The 23,530-nt window shown below is 29.6% G+C and overlaps 3 protein-coding genes across 3 annotated transcripts in view; all 3 read left to right on the plus strand.

The window, feature by feature from the left end:
• Positions 1–1,054: 1,054 nt before the first annotated feature.
• On the plus strand, positions 1,055–3,959 carry LOC122715842 (flap endonuclease GEN). The gene is made up of 6 exons (XM_043938362.1): positions 1,055–1,259; positions 1,367–1,643; positions 1,721–2,007; positions 2,076–2,237; positions 2,339–2,504; positions 2,587–3,959. The coding sequence occupies exons 1-6, from the start codon at positions 1,102–1,104 to the stop codon at positions 3,712–3,714; spliced, it is 2,178 nt and encodes a 725-aa protein (XP_043794297.1). The 5' UTR covers positions 1,055–1,101; the 3' UTR covers positions 3,715–3,959.
• Positions 3,960–6,942: 2,983 nt separating this feature from the next.
• Positions 6,943–8,018, plus strand: LOC122715803 (peritrophin-1-like). Its single transcript, XM_043938274.1, has 2 exons — positions 6,943–7,098; positions 7,514–8,018. Exons 1-2 carry the CDS (start codon positions 7,092–7,094, stop codon positions 7,810–7,812), a joined length of 306 nt encoding a protein of 101 aa, XP_043794209.1. The 5' UTR covers positions 6,943–7,091; the 3' UTR covers positions 7,813–8,018.
• Positions 8,019–10,663: 2,645 nt separating this feature from the next.
• The window catches only part of LOC122715785 (tyramine receptor 1-like), an 81,494-nt gene continuing 68,627 nt past the window's right edge, over positions 10,664–23,530 (plus strand). Inside the window, exon 1 of the mRNA XM_043938235.1 lies at positions 10,664–11,331. The gene's annotated coding sequence lies outside the window, so the exon portion shown is untranslated. The remainder of the gene's footprint in view (positions 11,332–23,530) is intronic.

The following is a 23,530-nucleotide window of genomic DNA, read 5'->3' on the forward strand; positions in this document are numbered from 1 at the left end:
AGTCTGAAACTGATTCTTTTGACGTCAAATAAATAATAAAGTGTAATGTTTATTGAATGTCTTTTGTTAATAAAAAAATATACTTTTTACATTCATAACAAGTTTGTTTTGATTTATAAAATATTTTGAAAATGTATTTAAATAAAATGTTTTTTAGTATGTAATTGTTAATATTATTAGATATATTAAAAATGTTTATAATATAAAATATCTATATTGTTTAGGTTATACAAATATAAAAAAACATATATATATAAATTGATTTTTCTATCTAATGATTCCTTAACATTATTATCTTGATGTTATAATAGTTGAAAAAAACATAGATAATTGATAATTGATAATAATTGTGACATGTGATAATTTATGAATAATTTGGATAATTTGGCGCCATTTCAAAAAAAAGAAAAGTGGGAGAAGGACAAAGATAGAGTAAAAATTCGACAATCAACATCATCTTCAAAATGTCATAAATAAAACAAAATAAACAAATTGTAAGAAAAAGATAAAGATTGAATAGGAATTAACTTTCAATATCATCTTTTAAAAATTGAATGATATTTTTAAATTTTCTTTAAATAATTTTTATAGAAGTCTTCAAAAGAGATTGATCCTCAATTTTTGTTTTATTTCTTACTTTGAAGAAGTATTTTTGGCATTCAAAAGATGGCGCTAATGTTCAATTCTTATTCTATTTCTATCCTTTTCTTACTATTTACTTTTTTACTTCTTTTGTGTGTTCATTTGCGGACTCTTGAGATGGCGCTGATTTCAATATTTTTATCTAACTATTTGTTTTTTTTGTCTATATTTAGTTGATATTCATATTTCTGAAAATTTATATTTTGAAAAAACATAAAGAATAAAAATTATAAATAATAATATAATAATTTTATGTTATAATACGAGAAAAAAATTTTATTTAAAAAAACTAATTTATATTTTACAAAAATAAAGTTCAATTTAATGTTAATAGGGATTTATATGTGGACCGAATAGGGATTTATTTTCATTTCTTGTACATAACATCATTTAACTCTAGAAAACAGAAAAAGTTCGTTATGAAGATTTGTTTACAAACTCTAATTTAAAGTTATAAAAATGGGAGTAAAAGATCTTTGGAATATTTTATCTCCTTTATGCGAGAGAAAACCATTGTTTGAACTCCAAGGAAAAACGATAGCTATTGACCTCAGTTGTTGGGTTGTAGATAGTCAAACAATAGTTGATCATTATGTTCAACCAAAAATGTATCTTAGGTTTGTGAGTTTTCATATTTCAAGTTCAAGATATTTATTATTCTTTTAAATTTAGAATTAAATAAAATTAAGTAATAAATTAATTAATTAAAAAGTAATTATTGTAGGAATCTTTATTTTCGTACAATATTTCTTCTTATGCAAGGAATATCACCTGTATTTGTGTTAGAAGGAAAAGCACCTACACTGAAATATAATACAATTGCTAAAAGAAATGATATTCGTTCTGGTTTTCAAGAGAAAAAATCAATTCAAAGGAAAGGAAGAACACAATTTAAAAAAATCCTCAATGAATGCAAAGAAATGCTTGAATATATGGGTTTAGCATGTGTGCAAGGATATGGGGAAGCAGAAGCAATGTGTGCATATTTAAATGAAGATGGGGTAAATATTATATTTTTCTGCATATTTCATAAAATATGAATTATGATTAATTTTTATTTTCATATATATTTATATAGCTTGTTGATGGATGCATAAGCCAAGATAGTGATTGTTTTTTATATGGAGCCAAAGTAGTTTATAGAAATTTTTGTACAAGTGCCCAAGGAAATCGTGGAGGTACAGGAGGTGCTGTAGATGAATATAGACTAGAAAAAATAGAGAAAGTATTGCAACTAGGAAGGAATAAAATGATAGTATTAGCTTTATTATGTGGCTGTGACTATGATGATGGATTGAATGGAGTTGGCAAGGAAGCTGCTATGAAGCTTTTTAAAATTGTAGAAAATAAAGATATTATTGAACGGTATAAAATATAAATTAAAATATATTGAAATATATTATATAAGAATATGATATTAATTTTTCTTTTAGAATAAAGAGTTGGAAAACTGATACTACTTTAGATCATAAGGAAGCAGAATTATTGAATTCAAACTTATGTTCATCTTGTGGACATAGTGGTAAAATTCAAAAGCATACAAAATCAGGTTGTATAGATTGTGGTACAGTTGTAAAGTGTAGTAATTCCTACAGGTAATTTATAGCATTAGTTTACTTTTTGTAATATTAATTAAATATATATATGTTATAATATATACATATGTATATTATTTATTTTGTTATATCTTTTTTAGGGAAAAAAAAGCATTATTATTAAATGAAATTACTTTACGAAAAAAAGCACTTCTTGTTGAAAATTTTCCAAATCAGGAATTAATAGATGAATATCTTCTTAGGAAAGATCCAGTACCTAAGAAAATAGATATTCAATGGAAACAACCACATGTGAATGAATTCATAGTAAGTTTTTATATATATAAAACTTTATAATATTTTAATCATATATATTTTTATGTTTATATTATGAATTTATTTATATTAGGCTTTCATGGAACGACATTTATCATGGGAACCACATTATGCATTTGAAAAAATATTTCCTTTAGCAACTCGCTGGCAATTAGTACATCTTCCAAATATTTCTGTTGAAAATCGTTTAGTAATATCTGATTTATACATACCTAAAGCAATAAAAAAAATTCGAAATATTAGAAGTGTTGCGAGTTATGAAATTATTTGGAAAACTGATCATAGTACAATAGAAAAAATTAAAGAGTATATGACATTAGATAATGAAAGTGATGAGATTAATGTAGATATTTTACCGGAATTAACAAGTATTGAACCACAGAATGCTGTACAGAAATGTTATCCAGAATTAGTTGAAATATTTGAAAATGCAAGAAATGCGAAACTAAAAAAGCGTCAACCTAAAAATAAAGTGAAAAATATTACAGATGGTAACGATGGTAAACGTAAAGCAGAAAAGAGACGTCAGAAAAAAACTGAAAAAGTATTAACAAATGTAGAAAATAATAGAAAAATTGATGATTTCATTATGAAAGATAATCCTACATCATTAGAAGAATCTTTTAGAAGGATGAGTATTACACCGAAAAGATCTAAAATGTTAGATTGTCCACAAGAAAAGAAAAATCAAGAAAAAAATGATAAAATAAAACGTGGTTCACAATTTAATAAAATATTGCAATTAGAAAACATGAATTCAAAATTAAATAATACGTTGGATAGGATGTTTAATGAACTTTCACCAGATGATTTCATCAGTGATAATGATCATGATTTAAACATGTCAGAAATAATTGACAATATATGTAGTCGAAAAATTTTTCAATATAATATTAAAGAAAATATGCATATACCTATAGATGAAAATAATTTATGTGAAAAAGATGCTGAAATTTTAAAAATAATTGATAATGTAAATAATTTTCAATCGGAATTTAAAGAATATTCAAAAAATAATGTAAATTGTGATCAAATAGATGAATTTGCCGATATAAATGAATCTTACATTCCTCTTAATCAAAGAATAAATTACAAAGAAACAGTATTTCAAAATACTTCTACACCAATAAATGCTAGATTTAGTCTTGGATTTGATGCTCTCATGGATGATACTGATTCGAAAAATCAATTTGTCACATAATATACACATAATATCACATCTTTATGCAATTGACGTTCATAATATATTAAAATAATTTTATAGTATTGTGTAATAATTCTTTGTAAAATAATTCTTTGTCAATCATCGATTCACAGCTGATCAATAGTTATTTCTATATATTACATATGAGAAAACTGTAGAGAAAGACTTTGTCACAAATGTACAAATACATATATGCGATATGATAGTAAAATATAGAAAAAAGAAAGAATGGAAAAATCTTGTTATAATAAATAATCGAATTGATTTTTTTCTTTTATATTTCTTTGACATAGTTAAGTAAGTATCGATATTTTTTTTTTTATATTTTTATATTTATATTTTTATAGCAAAATGAATATGATCATTTTTTAGTTTCCTAATGAAGAATTTTGATCTCGTTCATTCTGTATTCTAAATCAATCGATTTAAATTCAGTTATTATTAAATTATTTCATTGAACTTTATTGAATTCTGAACTAAATTGTTCTTCTATCTTCTAAAGAAAATATATATAAAATAATAATTAAGACTATTAGATATAAACATTCTTGATAGGTATATTGCAATCAATATTTTGTTATTTACATGGATTTTGATCAATTGATCGAAAACGGCTGACTATTGGAACTTAAATTTTAACCATTTATGTACGTAAAGCATTATATATATATATTTATATATAGGTATTTTATATTTTTAGATAACTAATTTGTTACTATTTTATATATTGTCTTCTAGAAAAAATATTTATATATATATTTATAAATATTAAGTTTAAATATAAATGTGTATCGTTTTATACAAAATATATATGATAATAATAAAAAAATGAAATAAAATAATCATTATATTTCCATTACTTAAAATAAATAATTCTGATGAAGGGGAAAAAGAAACAAAAAAAAATTTAAGTGAATTCATTTTATTCATTAAAAAATGCATAATATTAATTTTGCTAAATTATTTTGGAAGAGAAATAAGATTTACTGCTTTCTTATAATAAATAAATTTTTTTTATATCATCCAAATAACAAACTTTTTTTATATGAATAACATGTCTCTATTTATTTTCTTTATCTACATGTATTCTAGAAAAATTTCATAATATATTTCATAACATGAATAGTTAACAAATTTTATCATTTTACGATATCTATCAATCAATTAATCTAATGGAAAATAATAATAATATTTTTTTAATTTAAAAAATTTTTTTTTTTATAAAAAATATTCAATTCGAATATTCAGATCAATGATTAAAGACAATAATAAACCAAAAGACAAATTATATAAAGATAAATATAACATAATCTCAAATTGATCTAAATTTGATCTTAAACATTAGAATCTAAATCTAATCTAAACTCTATACCGTATTTTTCTAAATCATTATTTTAGAATATATATATTTTTCATATAATGTGAATATCAATATTATTTATTTATATATATCTATTGCGTTTACATATCTATTCGCTTAAAAAAAAAAAAAAAAAAACAAAAGCAAGAAATAAAGAAACAAGAGAATATTGATTGATTATTTTTTAGGTACTATATATGGTTCCGTTTATTAATAGTGTTATCCATCGTGCACCATTCGTATGTTGTTTCATTCTTTATTTTGAAAAGTGAACTAAATTTGATGAGTTTTTTGAAAATAGAAATTATTGTGCTATGTAAATTCTAAATAATAAAAAAGTATTTAAAAATCACAAAGAATGATAAAAATAAATCATTTTCCGATTTTAATCAATTATCAAATATTTAGACAATTGACAGATTAAAATATCAAAAAATTTAATATAATGAAAAAAAAAAATTATGAAATATTATATCTACATTACACTTAAATAAAATATATAAATAAAAAAAATAAACAAATTAAGTCACGTGAAAATATTATCACATGTTAAACAATTGGAATAATTTTTAAAAAAGAATGATGAAATATTATGAATTTGTTAATCATAATATTGATAATTGGACATCAAGTATCATGATAAAAGAAAAAGAAAAAAGAAAAGATTCTAAAGACGAATGGTACGTAGATTAAATGAAATTAAACATAATAATCGTAATTGAAACATCTTTTAGGTTGCTATTGCATTTTCCTTAATTTTTCTTCGATCGAAATCACCAATTTCGTTTGTTGCATTATTGTACTAGCTACATTTATCCCACTTATATCATAAATTTATCACGGATTTTCTCAAAAATTTGGCGACAATATGAGCGAGAAATTATTTAGAATCATCCTACAATTTTCATTATGAATACGTATCTAGCTGAGTTTAAAGCGTTCTTCGTGGTTTCCTATTTTTTAAGAGAAATATTGAAATAGAAATTAATGTTACGTACTATTTACGTTACTATTTATTTTTTAATTGGACTTTTGCTTTTGTTTATTAAAAATAAAATGAAACAAAATCATCTATTTCAACGTGGATAAATAAATTTTTGCAGTAAATAGCCGTTAATTTAGATTATTTTTTCGATTTGTAATTGAGGATTTCGAAATATTAAGTTATCGGGTTATAATATATGAGAAATTATTTTTTTTCTATATTGAAAACAAGTAAGAGTAGCCTTTTTCAATTCTTGTTCAATTCTTTTGATTGATAGTGTTTTTGAATATGTGTTATTCAAATTTTTCCATGGTTAATTTTTGTGAAATTAATTTCAATGAGTCATCAAAGATTTTAGCGGCAGGATCGAATCTGATATTTTTTGGATAATTTTTAATTACATTTTAATGTTTGAAAAATTTATAAAATTTTTTTTTTACTAAAACATACCACTTTTCCTCTTTCTTTCTCTCCCTAATATTAATCGAAAATTCTTACTTATCAAATCTGCAATTAAAGAGCTTAATAAATTTTATTTAACAGTAATTTATTACAGTGAAAATCATCTTCTGTTAAAAAATAATTTATCACGGTGAATTCTTATCGATATCTTATTTGTTCTTGTCGATATCAAAACAATAATATCGGTAGATAAACTATCAATTAATAGGAAATGCAATAAAATAACATGAAATAATAATTATAAGTGATTTATTTAAATCCAATTAAGTTTGTAACATTCAACAATATTATTATATTGTTTAAATTGATATTATGTTAAAAACATTATACAGAGTGTACTAAGAGCTATTAGAGAATAAATAAGATAAAGAAAACTTATCTATGATAGTTCGAAGAACATTGGTCACCGTTGTTACTTATCAGATATTAATAAAATGTTGATAAGCGATTGCAACGATAAATTATGAAAAAAAAAGTTGACGAAAAATATAAAAGAAGAAAGATATCGATATTGTTAAACAATCACGTTGCACGCTGTTACGAACAAGCTACGAATCTGATTCAAAAATGAAAGGTAAACTTATTTTTTATTTAATAACATTCAACTATAACTTTCTGTTTGTCAATAATATAATATTTCACTTTGTATATTTGATTTTAAATCTGTATGCATGTTTACAAAACGTATTTTCTCGTTATTTTTTTTTCTTCTCAATGGCGGATATTAATTTTCGATGAATAAATTAATTAAAAAACAATTATAGAAAAATTCGAACGAAATTCAAAATGTGTTTCGACAACACTTGCACTGTACTCTTATGCAAAGGCAAACTCTTTTTTTATCTTTCATATTTTTTTGGTTGAAAAATTGATGACGCGATCAAAGAATAGGAAACCTGCTTGACCTGTATATCGAATCTTTGCCTCTCGAATCTTTTAAAAATTACCACACCAGCATTATGTGACATCAAACAAAATTATTTTTTCAGCGATACTTGCGCTAGCTCTTGCTACTGTTTCGATAGCCCTTGTTTCCGCAACTCCACCACCTACATGTCCGCCGAATGAAGTCGAAGATGAAGTGATCCTACTTCCGAATCCGGATGATTGCACATCTTACTACGCTTGCAACAGAGGAACGCCGTTCTTGATGAAATGTTATCCAGGACTTGAATTCAATGCCGAGTTAAAGATTTGCGATTGGCCAGAAAGGGCGCACTGCCGAGTAACCCCGGAACCATCTTCAAGCGAACCCGAGCCATCGTCCAGTGTTAAACCTGACGAATAAAGAATCGAGCCAAATAAAGAATCCAAGCCAACAATCTAAAGAATCATTGGAGCGTTCTATATATAATAATTAATAAATAAATTATGTGCATTATTATTTATGTGGAATATCTTTCAAAAACTAGCGGCTAGAATTTTGTTAGAAAGTAACGAGTATAAAAATTCGTTGATACGTTAAATATAATTTAATTATTATAAATCTACAAATTTCTTCGTTTTAATCCTTCGTTTAATCCTAATCCTAATAATATTTTGAATAACGATTTAATCGTTATATGGATCAAATTATTACACCAATCTCTTTAGATTATAATTGGATGTTAATAATAAAATTGCTCAATCTGGATTCGAGTTATAAATAGTGAAAAACGATTATTCGATGAGAAAAGAAGAATGAGAGACGAATAGTTTTATAATAATTGCTATGGATGCACGATTTCGATCGAAAATTATTTGGACGTACGTAAAGAGAAAAGGATTTTATTCTCGGGATCCATTAAAGTATCTTCGAAAGTTCGGTTTACGTTTCACGGAATACGAGACGTTTAAAACTTTTTCGAATAGCGATCAATGAACTTTTTGATTTCTTTCTTCGACAATTTTCGAAGATACTTATGAAAGTATACAAAAGATTGAGTTTATATATGTATATATAAAGATGCGATCTTTGTGCCTGAATCTGGGTATCAATCTGGGCACGATTTCCCTTTTTGAATCGCTGCATCGTACGACGATGATCAGCTCAGTGTAAATAAGGCTCAAAGGCATAAGGCAATCATTTCACGATCTAATAAAAAATAAATAAAATTTAAACGTAATAATAATAAATATTTTCTTGAGTTTGTGGATAAAAATTACGTGATACGTGAACGAATAATCTACGTGAGAATTTTCCAACAACTGTTTTCCATGTTATTGTAATTTAAAATAGAAGACGAATTCGAGAATATCCCTCCGTGAGATCGCGTTTGAACAATATTATAAATACAATTAAATAAAATCACAGTATCATTGTCTATGCTAATTAATAACATCTATATATTTCCTAACATTTTACCTGCAAAATTCTTTGTTCTATTTATATTTCATTTCTCTCGACGATACTGAAACCTATTACCAGTATTGCCGAACATGGTAAATAAAAGTGATCTCGTTCGAGAGATCGCGTTCGACTCGTTTATACACATATACTGGCGTGCCAATGCTGAACGTGAAATTTTAGAGGTGTAATTATGCACGTGCACGTGCAGCAATGTCAATATTCGTGGCATAGTTGATCACACAATTTCGAGTTAGTGATTTTCAAATTACCGTCCAGATCCAGTAATTAAATCGAGTTACTGTTTAATATGACAAATTTTTTTCTCACAAATTGTAACTACCTTTCACGTGATAAATACCTTTTACGAAAACTTTTTGTGGTTTGAGAGAGTAGAGGTGTAAATCGATTTTTGGAAAAAAATTGAAAAAAAAAAAAAAAAACGAACGAAATTTTCTTAACAAAGAAGAAAAGTTTGGAACTTTAAGTTGTAACTTTAAGTTGAAAAAATTGTTGAATATACAAATTTTTATTAAAAACTCTTTGACGAAACAAATTAATGCGATCTTCCAGGATCATGTTTCAAGACTTTCAAATCACTAATTTTTTCTTTTCTCAAAATTGAATTTCTTTCTATACGTTCAATCATATCGATTTTTACTTTGTGTACTTTGATTATTATCTAGTGTAATATAATAAAATTTTAATTATATATTACAACGTAAAATTGAATAATCGAAAGACATAAATTTGTCTACCTATTTAGAAATAAAGAAGAAGATTGAAAATATTATCATTAACGGATAAGCTAAACGTTTGAGAAATGTGCAAAATCTATTTTGCAATCTCAACTTGAAACATCTAACTAGCAAAACGTGTAGAAAATTCTAGAAATCAAATTCTTAGAATAAAAATTATTCGTTCATTTACATCGTGAATATCTTCTTCAACGATCATCGACACAATTATACATCCTTCCTACACGTTTAATCCAAAATATTAAAAAAGGGGACAATTTCTTTTCTTCGCAAAATAAAATCCTGCGAATCATCGATCATCTTTTCATCTCGTCTCGCTCGCAAAATTAACTCTCACGAGAGGACGAGATTCAAATGGAAAGGAAATGAAACAAGAAGAAACCTCCTCTCTATATATATAAACGTAACGCATTCGAAGAATAATGAACGCGAAGCGAGACCGTATAGCTGGACCGTGACGATAGCATTAAATTCATTCGATCCACCCTCTCCTCGACGACAATGTCTCAATGACAATTACTTTCCACGGACGGTGTTCAATTCACCGAAACGCGCATACACGCTCGCCGCCTGTCCAACCGCGAGCCATCCCCCTCTCCCCATTTCCCTATTTCTCGGGACTCGAAACTTTTCTCCTCAAAAGAGAAAACGCTCTGCCCCCCCCGATAATCCGAGCATCCAATAATCGTACACAATAATCCGGTTCCATTGTCGACTGTCGTCGATGGGGAGAGAAAAAAAAAAAAAAAAAAAAAACCAGACCCAACTCGGACGAGATGGAGAAGGAAGGAAACTTTCCAAACTTTTCGAAAAGTGTTTTTTCGAAAATCGTGGTCGAGGCAAATATGCGTGTTCCAATGTGTGCTTACACAATTTTGCAGTGGAGTGTGTATGCACACACACAGAGAGAGAGAGAGAGAGAGAGAGAGAGAGAGAAAGAGAGAGAGGTGTCTGTATTAGAACGGGGGCGGTTCGGGGAGGGTCGATGGGGGTGGTTACCGGGATTTTCAGTACGCGCGCGATCGCCGTGCCGAAAACACGGCCACAGCGACGTGTTCCGCTCGCGCCACTTCTCGGGGGACGGGGACGTTTCGCCTGTCCTCTCTTGTTGACGAAAAAAAAGGAGAAGTAAGCTTCCTTTAACACAGGTGGTGAGATAAAAATTAATAAAGAACGTATTGGTGATGGATCGTTCGTTTCGGATTCGCGCTTGGTGGTGAATCTATCGGTGAACCCTTACGCGAGTTGAATGAATCAAAATCGGTGAACGATAACGCGAAATATATATATATATTTTTATACAAACCTATAAAAGAAAGGATTATGGATTATGGACAATCGTGATATCGGGAATAGTGGAAAAAGATCTCGGAAGTGGTGAAGGAGCAAATGATCGAGGGATCATTATTTTCGTATTGGTGGATCTATCGAAGATTCGAATGCCGTTCGAAAACGAGGCAGAACAAAGTAAAAACGAAGTGACGATGAACGAACGTTATCTTATAATGTCGTATCGCGTAATCGACGAGCGAAAATCGTAAATAAATCGGCGAGCGACGGAAGATTTGCCCCGGAAGATTAGCTCTCTCTTTTTCTCTCTCTTCTTTCTCGTTCTCTCTCTCTCTCTCTCTCTCTCTCTCGTCTTTTCCAAACGACGATGCCCGGTTGCACGCGGAATGCCCGTGAAGAGAAACCGAGAGGCGGGGGAGAAGCTGTGAATTAGGTAGGTAGGAGAAGGTTTGGAGGTTTTGGAGATTCGAGGATAGAAGATGAAAGAAAAATGTGCTTTTTTTTTTTCGCTGCGGATGGACAAGGTTCCCGTTCCCCCCCCGGGATGAAATGAATTTTCAAGATGATGAATTTGCAATTGCGATTTGCTCTTTTGTCCCAAAGAGGGATGGGGGATGATGTTTTTCTCGCGATGGAGCATTGTGCGCGCACAATTGTCGTCGAAAATCTGCGATACACGGCGGGTACACCGTGTCGCCGGTGTGCTAAATCCGCGATCGATTTAATCTCGAAGGCGCGATACGATTTCGTTTCACCCCCGTTTCGGAAATTCTGCGGGGAAAGTCCGGTTACAACAAGCTGGCGTTACATTGGATTGTCGTTTGGTTAATTGATGAAAGAGTTTTTCTCGATCTTTAAGGGGGATGAAGGACAATAATGGGTATTATTGCCTCGGGTTCCCCTCGAAACTTTACCTCGCCCCTCCTACCCCCTTGTTATCTTTTCGTGAGTGTTTCGAGTTGGAATCGATATCCGGATTTTCATTGGTCGGGCTTCGATTCCGATACGGCGCGTTATCGATGGATTATAGAAGTGATACGATAGATAAAAATCAAATGCAACCTGATTGAGGTGTGGCATTTTTTTTTCCCTTTCTTTTCTTTTTTTTTCTTCTTCTCGAAAGAGAAAGAGAATCTTGTAAAATTCGAGACGAAAAAGATACGAGAATGAGATGTAAAAGCTGGTTTTAAGATAGAGGTATAAGATGGGTTTATTTTGCCGATTTTATCATCTCAATCAGTGTTGAGGGATTATTTGATCAAATTTTACGATAAATGTTATTTAATTGACGCGTAATAAGACACGTTTGACGATTAAAACAGATATTTGATCGTCAATCGGATTAAGGATCGAGTTATTTAGTTATAATCATCGTAATTACGCTTACGATCGGTTATAATGATACGTTCTCTCGTTCATTTGAATCTAAGCTTCTGTTTTAACGATTTAACAATTTGCTTTAATCGTTTCATAATCGGGATACGATATATTTGCAATACTTTTCGAAATGAGAAATTCAAATATTTAACGTATTGATAAGATTTACATCACAAATTAATTGTATTTCGCGTAATTAATATTAATATTATTGTATACAATTTGCATTCGATGGTAATTTACGAGATGTCGAAATTATCCGTAAAATCGATGAAATGATTAGTTAATTCAACGTATGTATATTTAATAATTATCCAATGTAATTGTCTAGTAATTTATTAAAAAGTTTGCGAGCAAATATGATTCTTGAAATAAGTAAACGTTTGTTATTATTAAGAATCTTCCAAGCTAAAAGATCTCGAGTTTGAACGTTTTTTCAACAATAATGGGATAAGAAAATTCTAATTCTTGCAGTTGAGCAAATAGTACACTCGTGGGATTTTAGTGCGTATATAATAAATTAGCATCTTTATCTCAGAGTTTTGTCATATAAACGTAAAAGAAACCGATGATATATATCGTATCACCAAGAATTATTAAGTATTTCCGATAAATTAAATTTGTTAATATTATGTCGTAACTGTAACATACTTGTCAATTCAAATGATAAACAAAAAGTTTAATTTCCTGTCTATCAAGTTTTTATTATTAACAAAAAAAAAAGAAAATTAATAATTTTTTCTCTTCTAATCTTTTTAAGCGTTATTGAAGACGATAGCGGGAATTAAAAATATAAAGAATCACTAAAAGTGTTTAACAACTGATAAAACACTTCTATCGACTTTCTTTAATGGATTTAATATCTCGAAGAGGAAGAAACTTCTCTACTCCTCTTTTCTTGAGTTTCATATTTTTTCAAATTTTATTATTTTATTTAATAATGAAATATAGATAAAATACATTAGTTTCACGAATTCGATTCGTTCTTAACTTTTGAACGGGTGAGAAATAAAATATGTTCTTTCTAGAAGTGTTACTATTTCATCTTTTCTAGGACCATTATTGTTTTATCTTTTTCACAGGCTCTTTGGAGCCTATGAAGGAGATATAAATTGTTCACAATATCTTAATTGCGCTATTTCTTTTACGTACTTTTTTTTTACTTTTTTACGACACAAATTACTTTCCACGCCGAAATTATATTCGGGTGTAATATTATTACGATGGTTTGAAAATTGGCGCCATTTTTTCTCCTTCGTTTACATCATCGTTTCAAAAATAGAAAGAAATTTTTTAATTATCCATGAGATCGTTTGAACATCGATTCTTATGAAAAAAATTAATATTGATAAAAAATTTCTCAAAGAAGAAAACGATGTTCCATTAATTAAAACTAAAGTACACTCCATAAGTTGGCAACCACTGAACTACAATATCGGTGGAAATCATCCATTACCAAGTATCGTTAGATGACAACGATGGCGGATTTAAAATGTGAAAAATTTGACGATCAAGCGAAACCGTAGAAAGACAATAAAACGAAGCGGATTTCATTCGCTCGAGACACGCCAGATGTTCGATGATATTACTACATCTTGATAACAAAGGGATTTCTTTTATCAGCGCGATTTCGCCCACTGGCGTTGCGCCAGGAAACGATACTTTCGAAATGTCTCGTTAAATTCACTATGAGTACTTATTGTTAGTGTCCACGAAGATTTGCGAAGATTAAAAAAGATTATCGTTTCCTCCTTTCTTTTTTTATTTCTTTTACCGTACAAAATCGAGTTTTGTGTATACTGAGTATTGTAAATTGTAAATATCTTTTCAAACAATCGGAACAAGATAATGGAAATCTGATATTAATGCCACTTGTCCCGTTCAATTCATCGTAATTAGATATTAGATTATTCAGAATATTCTTCTCTTTTATTCGTTCTTCTTTTATTTCTTCTTTGCCATACAAAATTTCACATGTATAAAAACTGGTGTGAATTGTAAGTATCTTTTCAGAGAATAATTAGAAATCTGATACTAATGCTACTTATCTCGTTAAATTCATCATAATTAGATACTTATTTCTTTTTCCATACAAAATTGAATTTTGTACATATATAAAAATTGTTGTGAATTGTAAGTATCTTTTCAAAGAAATCTGATACTAATGCCGTTTGTCTCCTTAAATTCGTCATAATTAGATACTTATTCAGAATATTATCGTTCTTCTTTTATTTCTTCTTTGCCATATAAAATTGCACATGTATAAAAACTGTTGTGAATTGTAAGTATCTTTTCAGAGAATAATTAGAAATTTGATACTAATGCTACTTATCTCGTTAAATTCATCATAATTAGATACTTATTTCTTCTTTACAAAATTCCATACAAAATTGAATTTTGCACATGCATAAAAATTATTGTGAATTGTAAGTATCTTTTAAACAAGTGAGATGAAATTCGATACTAATATTATTTAACCTAATTTGTGAAAGATTTTCGTTTAAGAAGAAACTTTGCTTCTTTATCTTTCCTCATTCTTTTCGTCGAGGATATTAAAAGGACAGAAATGATTATGAGACAGATACTGCAATAACTGGAAACTTTATACGAGTTTAAAGGATACGCAATAATTACTTTGCGTTGAAACATTTAATCGCATCGTTGACTTTTCCTATTTTCTTGAAAGTTTGTGAAATGGATGTACATTCGGCGCGACGCTGTAATGCGGAAGTTGCACCTCGAACCGGAAGAAAATTTGTTTAATTGATAATTATTCGAGTTGAGTAGTTTTCTCTTTTATCAGAGGTGTGCTTCGATGCTGTTCTTTGCTTGTGAACGAATTAGAAATGGTTTAATTTCTGTCGTAGAATTATTTTTTTTTTTTTTGCAGTTTTATTAATTAAAGATCTGATCGATGTGAAAACATTTTTTTAGCGTTCGTACGAGAAAAATATTTTCAAATAAATGAGATAAATTGTGTAATAGAGAATCTGTACAGTTGTTTTATATTAAATTTATACTAATTTTATACTCAGAAAAACCAATTTTAACCCAGAAAACAGTGTAAAGATGTTTAATCGAATGCTTCATAAAACTTAATTGTCGATTGAAAGTGGAATAGGTATTTAGCGCAATAATTACACGATTGTTCGATTATTCCAGTAAAATTGTCTATCGATTTCGTATATCTTACAATGGAACGTTTCAGTGACGATAGAGAAATCGATCATAAATCTGTAAAATTTTTTTGTAAACCTGTTTTTGCATATAAAGTATAAAAAAAAAAAACAATAAAATATTTATAATCTAATCTAACAAGTATTATATCATTCTTTCTTTCCTCTTAATCGTTCGAAATTAAGTTATTTAAAAAAAAAAAAATATAAGAATAATTTTATTTTATTCAAATCCCTACAGTTGTATGTAAAAAATGAACACAGCGAATTTTTATAATTGTCCAAGAAATTTGATTTTAAAAATTTGCATCTGTCATTCGAAAAATAGAAACACAAATTAAAGGAAATTAAAGAAATATAGAATAATCAAAAGTGGAAACAAATTTAGTTTAGCGAAGAATGGTTATAAAATGTTTATTGATAAATCGTTAACAAAGACTCGTGTGCAGTTGACAAGGATTTATAAGAATGATACTACGTCAAAACCACGTATTTCTGATAGATCAAAACGGTATTCAAGTGGAACGCGAATCAAAAATGTGGGCGATGTCTTTCAACAGTTTCTGAATCTTTTAACACTTTAAATATTAGATTTTTCATTGGTAAAATTCAATGCAATGCAGCGTAACATTAATAAAATAAATTTCAGAAAATGAAATGTATCGGAAACATGTTACGAACATTCGATAATTGTAATAAATGCATAAAATTTCAAAGAGATTTCATTATAATTCCTCATAATAATTTAAAAAAAAAAAAAGGTTTTTAAATAACTTTTTATTCTCTTTACAAAATCTTTTATCGTTATTCCTGGCAAAAAATGGACATACATTATCGTTTATAATTTTTAAGTATTGACCACATGTCTGACTGGTCACGTGTCGTGAAAAGTCTTCTATATTCTTTAAAAAAAACTTAAAGAAAAAAAAAAAAAAAAAAAACTGTCATCGCCACAAACACGATCTTTTTCCATCATCTTTTTTATTATCATCTGCACTTCCAGAATCCAACGTTAGAAATATTCCAGTTGAAATAAAGAGAGAATACAATTTAAATACAATTGCTGTAGTTTAGAGATTATCGATCGTCGCGATATGGAAGAATTTATTTCCGCGCAAACAATTGTTAATAAAGAAAAAATATGGGAAAATTACATGCTCGATGTAATACAATTATCGATTCATAATTTCATTCGTAAACGTAAACACGAGTTACACGAGTTTTTTTAATACCGTTCCATTTATCAGCTTTCAATTGAACGAGAGAAAATTATTTCACACAAGTGTTGTTCCATATCTATTTGTCATCACATAGGAAAATCGATTCTCGATATTTCTATTCTCACGTATCGACCGTGAAATCATTTTTTAATAATTTCGTAAATAGATAAAGGGATTACGTTCTTCTTGATCGATTCTGCACCGATTCTGAATGGAAAGAATTATTATTGCGTTCGAATTAAAATTTAATACCCAACTCCCGAGCGAGGAGGTTTCAATAATCTGTTAACGGCCGCTGTTTCATTTTAACAGATTAATAATTAATCGAAACCTAATGAACAGATAGCCTCCCGATAATACGATGTTTCAAGTGGCGATTTTCGATTAATTTTCGTTGAATTATACACGAATACGAATTATATAAAAATAATTAAAAGAAATTCGAACGTTTACATTGATTAATGATACGATTAGAAGTTTATTAGATCGAATTAGAAAGATATTGCAAGAATGGAGGATTCGAAGAATTAAGGAAAATTGCATATAGATAGCAAAGATAAAAGAAACGTTCTCGAACGAGGGAACGCGTCGTTGGATGATACGAGATTGAGAAAATCTTGAGATTGAAATATTAGAGAAAAAAAATAGAATCGTTAATGCGATATGATATCGGTTTCAACGATAAAGCGTTCGAAGAAGTTCAGATTGATTAGTTTTTCTGGACGTCGTCAACGGATGCATCAACTCGTCTCCAACTACTTTTTCCAACTACGTTCTTTTGTTTTTCTTTCTTCGCAATTTAATCCCATAGTCGTTACCACCACCTTTATTTCCACCTTTAAATCCGGCTCGAAGCGGAGCAGGACTTTCTCCTCGTCGAGTAGCCGTCTCGTGTCGATTAAGAAATCTCGAAACGACAAATCGAAGCAAATTGGTCCGTCAATTTTTCCGACTTTCCATTAATGATAGATTTAAAATTGTGAATCGATTTTATCATAAAAGAAAAAAAAAATGGACAATTATAGCTTTTTCTCTTTGCATTAAAAATTCCTTGTATACTTATGTCAATATTCCCTCATTACTTGTCTTAAGAACCTACCCCTTTTAGAAGTTTGTCGTTAAACGTTCTTGTCAAAGCTCCCATTCGAGTGCATTGTTTTGCGCAGCAAACTGAACAAATTCGCCTTTCGTTTTATTATTTTCTTGGCTCCAGTTTTATTTATTTATTTATTTACTTATTTTTTTCGATATTCCTTAAACACGGCATTCATCATTACTTCAAAGTTTTTTTAATCTTCTAATCTTAAAGTAAAAAGTTAGAACACATTTTACCCGATAATAATAATAAAACAATCGACGAAGCTAATAGAAAGAAAATAAAAGATGTACAATATCGTTAGGATTAAAAGGGTTGACAATTGCTTATTAAAAAAAGCAGAAACGTTCCATTAAAATATTGTACACCCGTATAAACTGCGAGAATAAAATTAAACTCCATCAGACTTGTTCAATTTACGACAAAATAATGGAATAATGGGATATATATTAATTGGATAATGCTTCGAATAATGAATGCTCGAATAACAAAAGAAAAGCAATATCGATATCGATGTACCCCTCTGTATTATTTAACGTCTCTGTAACACGTGTACGCGAGATACGTGTTCTCTGATTAATTTTATTTAAAGAAAAAAAAGGGAAAAAAAAATTGTTAACCGCAAAACCGAGAAAAGTTTGAAAACGATGGATACGATTTACAATTGTGGTTCAACAAACGAAAACGAAAAATAACGGGGAATAAAATTGGGGGAGGGGGAGGGGGGGGGAATAATTCGATCGATTATTGTCGACAAATCGTGGGAGGTTAAGAGTTGGCAGGGCGAGTCAGAATAAATTAATGGACGTATTGTTGGACGTGATAAGTAAGTAAACAAAATGACAGAGGGTGAATCCGGTGGCAAGTGTTAGTTTTTAAGTGGCAGTCAGTTTTTAAGTCGTTACAAAGGGTGGGTCCACTTGGTTTTACAACGGCTTTATCATTTAGTTGGAATTGAAGCATCAATCGATTTATCTCGTTTCGTCTTCCATCCTTCCCCTCCGCCTTTGCGGGGGACTGTACGCCTCCGGGCGATATATAATACTTTCAGGTTATTCGGGGATTAACGTTCTCTAAAGACGAACGAAACGGGAAACGGAATGGAAATTAAGGAAAAGTGACAGTGGTAAAATAATGAAGTCAGTGGTTCGAACGTAATTTCCAAGTTTTTGTTCGTTCCAATTGTCCGTTTGTCCCCTCGTTACTGCTCGCATTGAGAATTCAATGGTGTATTTCGAAACGTTTTTTTTTTTCTTCCACTTGTCATTTTTAACGAATAATTGCGATATATATATATGATGTAAGAAATGTAGATATTTACGATTTATATTAAATTATTTATAGTCAACGGGAGTTGGGAATAAATGTTCCGCGTTTTAAAAATAAAATAAGAAAAGGAGAAAGAAAAGGGAAAATAGCTCTTCGATTTCTGTTAACAGAAGTTGGAAGAGGAGTTGTAATTTGAATATCTCGATTTGTTCGATCGTTTCGGGACTATCTGTGCATCACTAATACGTGATTATTCAGGTCACGTACAATGTCAGTTATCTGACCGGAAATCTGATAAAAATTCGAATCAACACGCGTGGAAATTGGAATTAACATAATTCGAAAAATACACTCGACTACGGGAGTGTGAAAAGCCGTGAAAATACGTATTATGCTCAAATACTATTTGTCACGTGGTTTTAAAGAACCCGATTTATTTTGAAATTCAACCGAGACGGGAGGAAATTGAATAAAACCCGATGAAAATTTTCTCGCTTTGCCATCGAATTAAAATTTAATTTTTCTTTGATCGAGATTGAAACTAATTAAAAATTCATTCGAACGAACTTTCGTTCTTCCCAATCCCTATCCCTCTTTCTAATGCAAACGAAAATTGTATACGCGTATATGTGATATAAACGAATAAAAATGAGAAATTTCTTCGAAATGCTCGCGATACGTAAATAATTAAAAATCGTGTCGCATCTTCTTTAAATGATGTGGATGGAACAGTTCGTTCTCTGTGATTCCATCGAGTAATTACTATGTTTCACAGTCATTGTCATTATTTTGAAACAGTTCACACGGTAGAATCTTTCCAAAGAAATTATTTTCTTTCTTTCTTCTTCTTCTTCTTCTTCTTCTTCTTTTTCTTCTTCTTTCCTCTCCGTTTCCTTCTTCATCTCTTCCCCTCCTCCTCTCCGTTTTTCATTCATCATCAGTGCACCAGTTTCGAATGTAATTTCTCTTGTGCGTTAATAAACGTAAAAATAAAAAAGTGTTTTTTTGTCACCGTCATACGTTTTTGCACGTAATCATACGTGGATATTTGATGACTCTCTTGTCTTTCTGACGTTATCCTTTCATTTGAAAAATTGAGACATGTCAGAATCCTAGAAACTTTTTCTTTCTCGACTTGTTTCCTACTTCGATCGCGCGTAGAATCTCTCACGACTATTTGTTCTCGGGGAACAAAATCTCATTCTGGGTCGAATGCCTCTCCTGCCATTCTCTATTTCTATCTATATACAAAATGTTTAAACGTTCAGGATCTTTTGAAAATTCTTACGATCAAAAACGTGATAAAAGAAATATTTTTTTTTTCACTTAATCCTTCTATACCTTTCGTTAAAAAAGCTTCTTAAGCTGAAGATCTTTCCCGAGATCAAAATATTGATAAAATTCGAAGGTTATATATATAGCGTTTATTACTATTATTACTTTTTTTTTTTTTTAAGACAGAAAGATTGAAAGTTTTTAGTTTTAAATAATAATATGAAACTATTGTCAAAGTTTGAACGAGACACGAAATGAAATGTTGCAGAATTTCTATAAGCCAAGTGCATAATACGTATCTGAAAATTATTGAAACAGTCGACGTATGGCGGGTTGCTGGTCGGCAGGCGCCTAAAATTTACATATTTAAAGCTCTGCTGTATTGGAAAATAAAATGAAATTAGATACATATTTACTCGATGAAAAATATTCCTTTCATTATTATCCGATTAAATGATCGCAAAATTGATTTTTAATTTCAAATATTCATCAACACAATCAATACAATTATTTCCGTGAAATATATTTTCAATATCGTTCGATCGATAAATTAAATATTTTGCAACACTCGATTAATTAAGAAAATACAATGCAAAATTATATATTATAATTTCTCTAACCACTGTAAACGCATAGGGATCATAATTTATCCTATTTAAAATATTTATCCTTGTCTTCTACGTTACTTTAATATACAAATGAATTTTTCGATTTATACGTTATTTGATTTATCTAAAATTCTCATAAACGCGAGAATTCTTTTCTCGTGATCGTTTTTTAAACTCTTTGATTCGAAATTCGAAGGACAATGACTCACGCCGTCGCGTGAACTGTTCCAGGAAATGGTTTGGCAAAAAAAAAAAAAAAAAAAAAAAAAAAAAATAAAACCGATAAGAGGATCCCCAATGGCGAATCTCTTGTTGTCGAGATCTTTGAAATATTACTCGGAATCTCTTTTGTCCTTTTTTTATTTGTGCCCGACACCAGAGATTTCTTACTTTGATTTCGTTCCAATTTCAGGACTAAAATGTCAAATGTTCTACGTGGGACGCGAGCTGCTGGTGGCACTTCATGGATGTTTATCGGACGCCCTCCGTTCAAAGTGACCATCTCGAAAAATTGTCAATGTTTCGCGGTCTATTTTTCTCTTTTGATTCGAGGCGTTTTTGTGTGTGCGTGGGCGAGCGAGATTACGTAAAATTAACTTTTCTCGTATGGAGATGACATCGAGGATAGAGAAAATTGGCAGAGAATAATAAGATAAGATTGATGAACGAATTAAAATCTTCGTGAATAATGAATAAACTGGAAAGAAAGAATAATTATCCGTCGAAATAATAGTGCCATTCCATTGCATAATAATAATAATAATAATAATAATAAGAATGGCTTTTTTTCCAGATTATTTTATAATATTTATATTCGAATATATTCGACATAATGATGAACGAGCGTAATTGGAGAAAAAAAAAAAGGGAAGATATTTTAAAGGAAACATAAAATTTAACGGTTAATGATGATTTGATATTTGATCAATGATTAATAGGAGTTGTTAACATTCACCCTGATCTCATAAACATAAATCATTTCTTTATCTCCGGAACCATTAATCGTCCAGACATAATCATTTTTCACTTGGGGAAGATCTGAAATTTTTACAATAATAATAACTTATTCCTCCAAAAGATCTTTTTCTTTCTCTCAACATAATACTCAACAATATTTAATCCCCAAGAAATTAAAGAGAATTTATATATAACCTTTCTTCGAAATCGAACAATAAAGAAAACGTTTTTAGAAACAAATTGAAATTGAAACAAATTTTGCTCGCAAGATACAAAATGTTTGTGCATACGAAATGCACAAACCGCATGAAATGTTGATCGAAATCAGATAAAGATATACCTTTTATAATTTGCAATACTTTCATAAGAGATCTTTAAACAACGCACTTTATATTTTTACACATTACGTTATCTTTAAACTTTAAATCACATTCTACAATTTCTTCGATTGACTCTATTTTCAACGATATATCCAAGTGCGTAGGTTCATCTGCACGACACTTGTCGAGACAAGTGGATGTGAAAAAGAACGAATATATTGAAAATAACTGGAATCGAATTAATTCGTTGCCTCGATTTTATTAATATGATGGCGAAAAAACATTATTAAATTTACACTCGAAATGTAAAATGCATCCTACTTTTCATCCCACTTTCTCCGGTTTCTGTCTAATACGCGTAAAATATATATCGAAAATATAATTCAATCGATCATGGAAGTATCAAACAGTTGTTGATGTAATCTAAGCACGAGACAATACTTGAATTGTAAAGCGTTCAGTATCACAGTGCTCAACAGGATATTGTCCTCCAACAATAAGGATCGGAGGAGGAGATGTATTCTATCGTTCTATTCATCTTGATGAATCCGTTTTCGTTCTGTCAACAGCCCTATTATTTCGAATACACGTATACTTTGGTAACCGCGTTACCTTACGTTACCAGTGATATTTCTAACAATTGGGATATTTATCGCAAAGCATCGATTTAATAAAAAAATCGATACGAAGCGATACCAAATATTTTTCTTCGTCGTTCTCTGAAATCTGTTATTAAACACAGAATAATCTTTTTTCTTTCTTCTTTTTTTCACGTTGGATGGAACATTATCATTTCTAGGACTGATGGAGATTCGCCAAGTTTAATTTGGCCACACTCCAACTATAATTCTCCCCGAGAAAGTGATGATGTTATCTTGAGACATCGATCTTGATAAATTCATATCTCGATAGAAATAGAAATTCTTTTTGGTTTCTAAAGAAGAAAATTACTTCCGTTTCACTCTGAGATCACAAAACCTTCTTCCTACTGTGGAACGATTAATAATAATAATTATACGCTGTTTGTCAATTGTCATCATCGATTTAGAAGAACAAAAAGATTAAAATTAACAACGTAAATGTACAACATACGAATATCGTGTTTTTTTTAATTCAATTTATCGTGTTTTAACTTTCAATTTTGTTTCAAATGGAAACTGATATTGTTTCGACGAATTGTATGGATATAGAAGTGAATAGCCAGATGGTTGGAGATCGCGTGAAGAGAAGTTTGCGGTCTATGTCGCACAAAATTGCATCATGCCCCTACAAAGGATCAGATGTGTCGAAACGTCAGCCGGGAAACGATTTTGATCAGTGCCGATCAAATTTGA

The sequence above is a fragment of the Apis laboriosa genome, unplaced genomic scaffold, assembly GCF_014066325.1.
Source record: "Apis laboriosa isolate Shangri-la unplaced genomic scaffold, ASM1406632v1 scaffold40_cov151, whole genome shotgun sequence".
NCBI classification, from domain to species: domain Eukaryota; kingdom Metazoa; phylum Arthropoda; class Insecta; order Hymenoptera; family Apidae; genus Apis; species Apis laboriosa.

What these genes read in the sequence shown, in the direction of transcription:
- LOC122715842 (XM_043938362.1), top strand. Translation starts at nt 1,102, where the DNA reads ATGGGAGTAAAAGATCTTTGGAATATTTTATCTCCTTTATGCGAGAGA. An exon ending in CAACCAAAAATGTATCTTAG is followed by an intron (nt 1,260 to 1,366) that starts GTTTGTGAGTTT and finishes TAATTATTGTAG; the next exon opens with GAATCTTTATTTTCGTACAA. An exon ending in CACATGTGAATGAATTCATA is followed by an intron (nt 2,505 to 2,586) that starts GTAAGTTTTTAT and finishes TATTTATATTAG; the next exon opens with GCTTTCATGGAACGACATTT.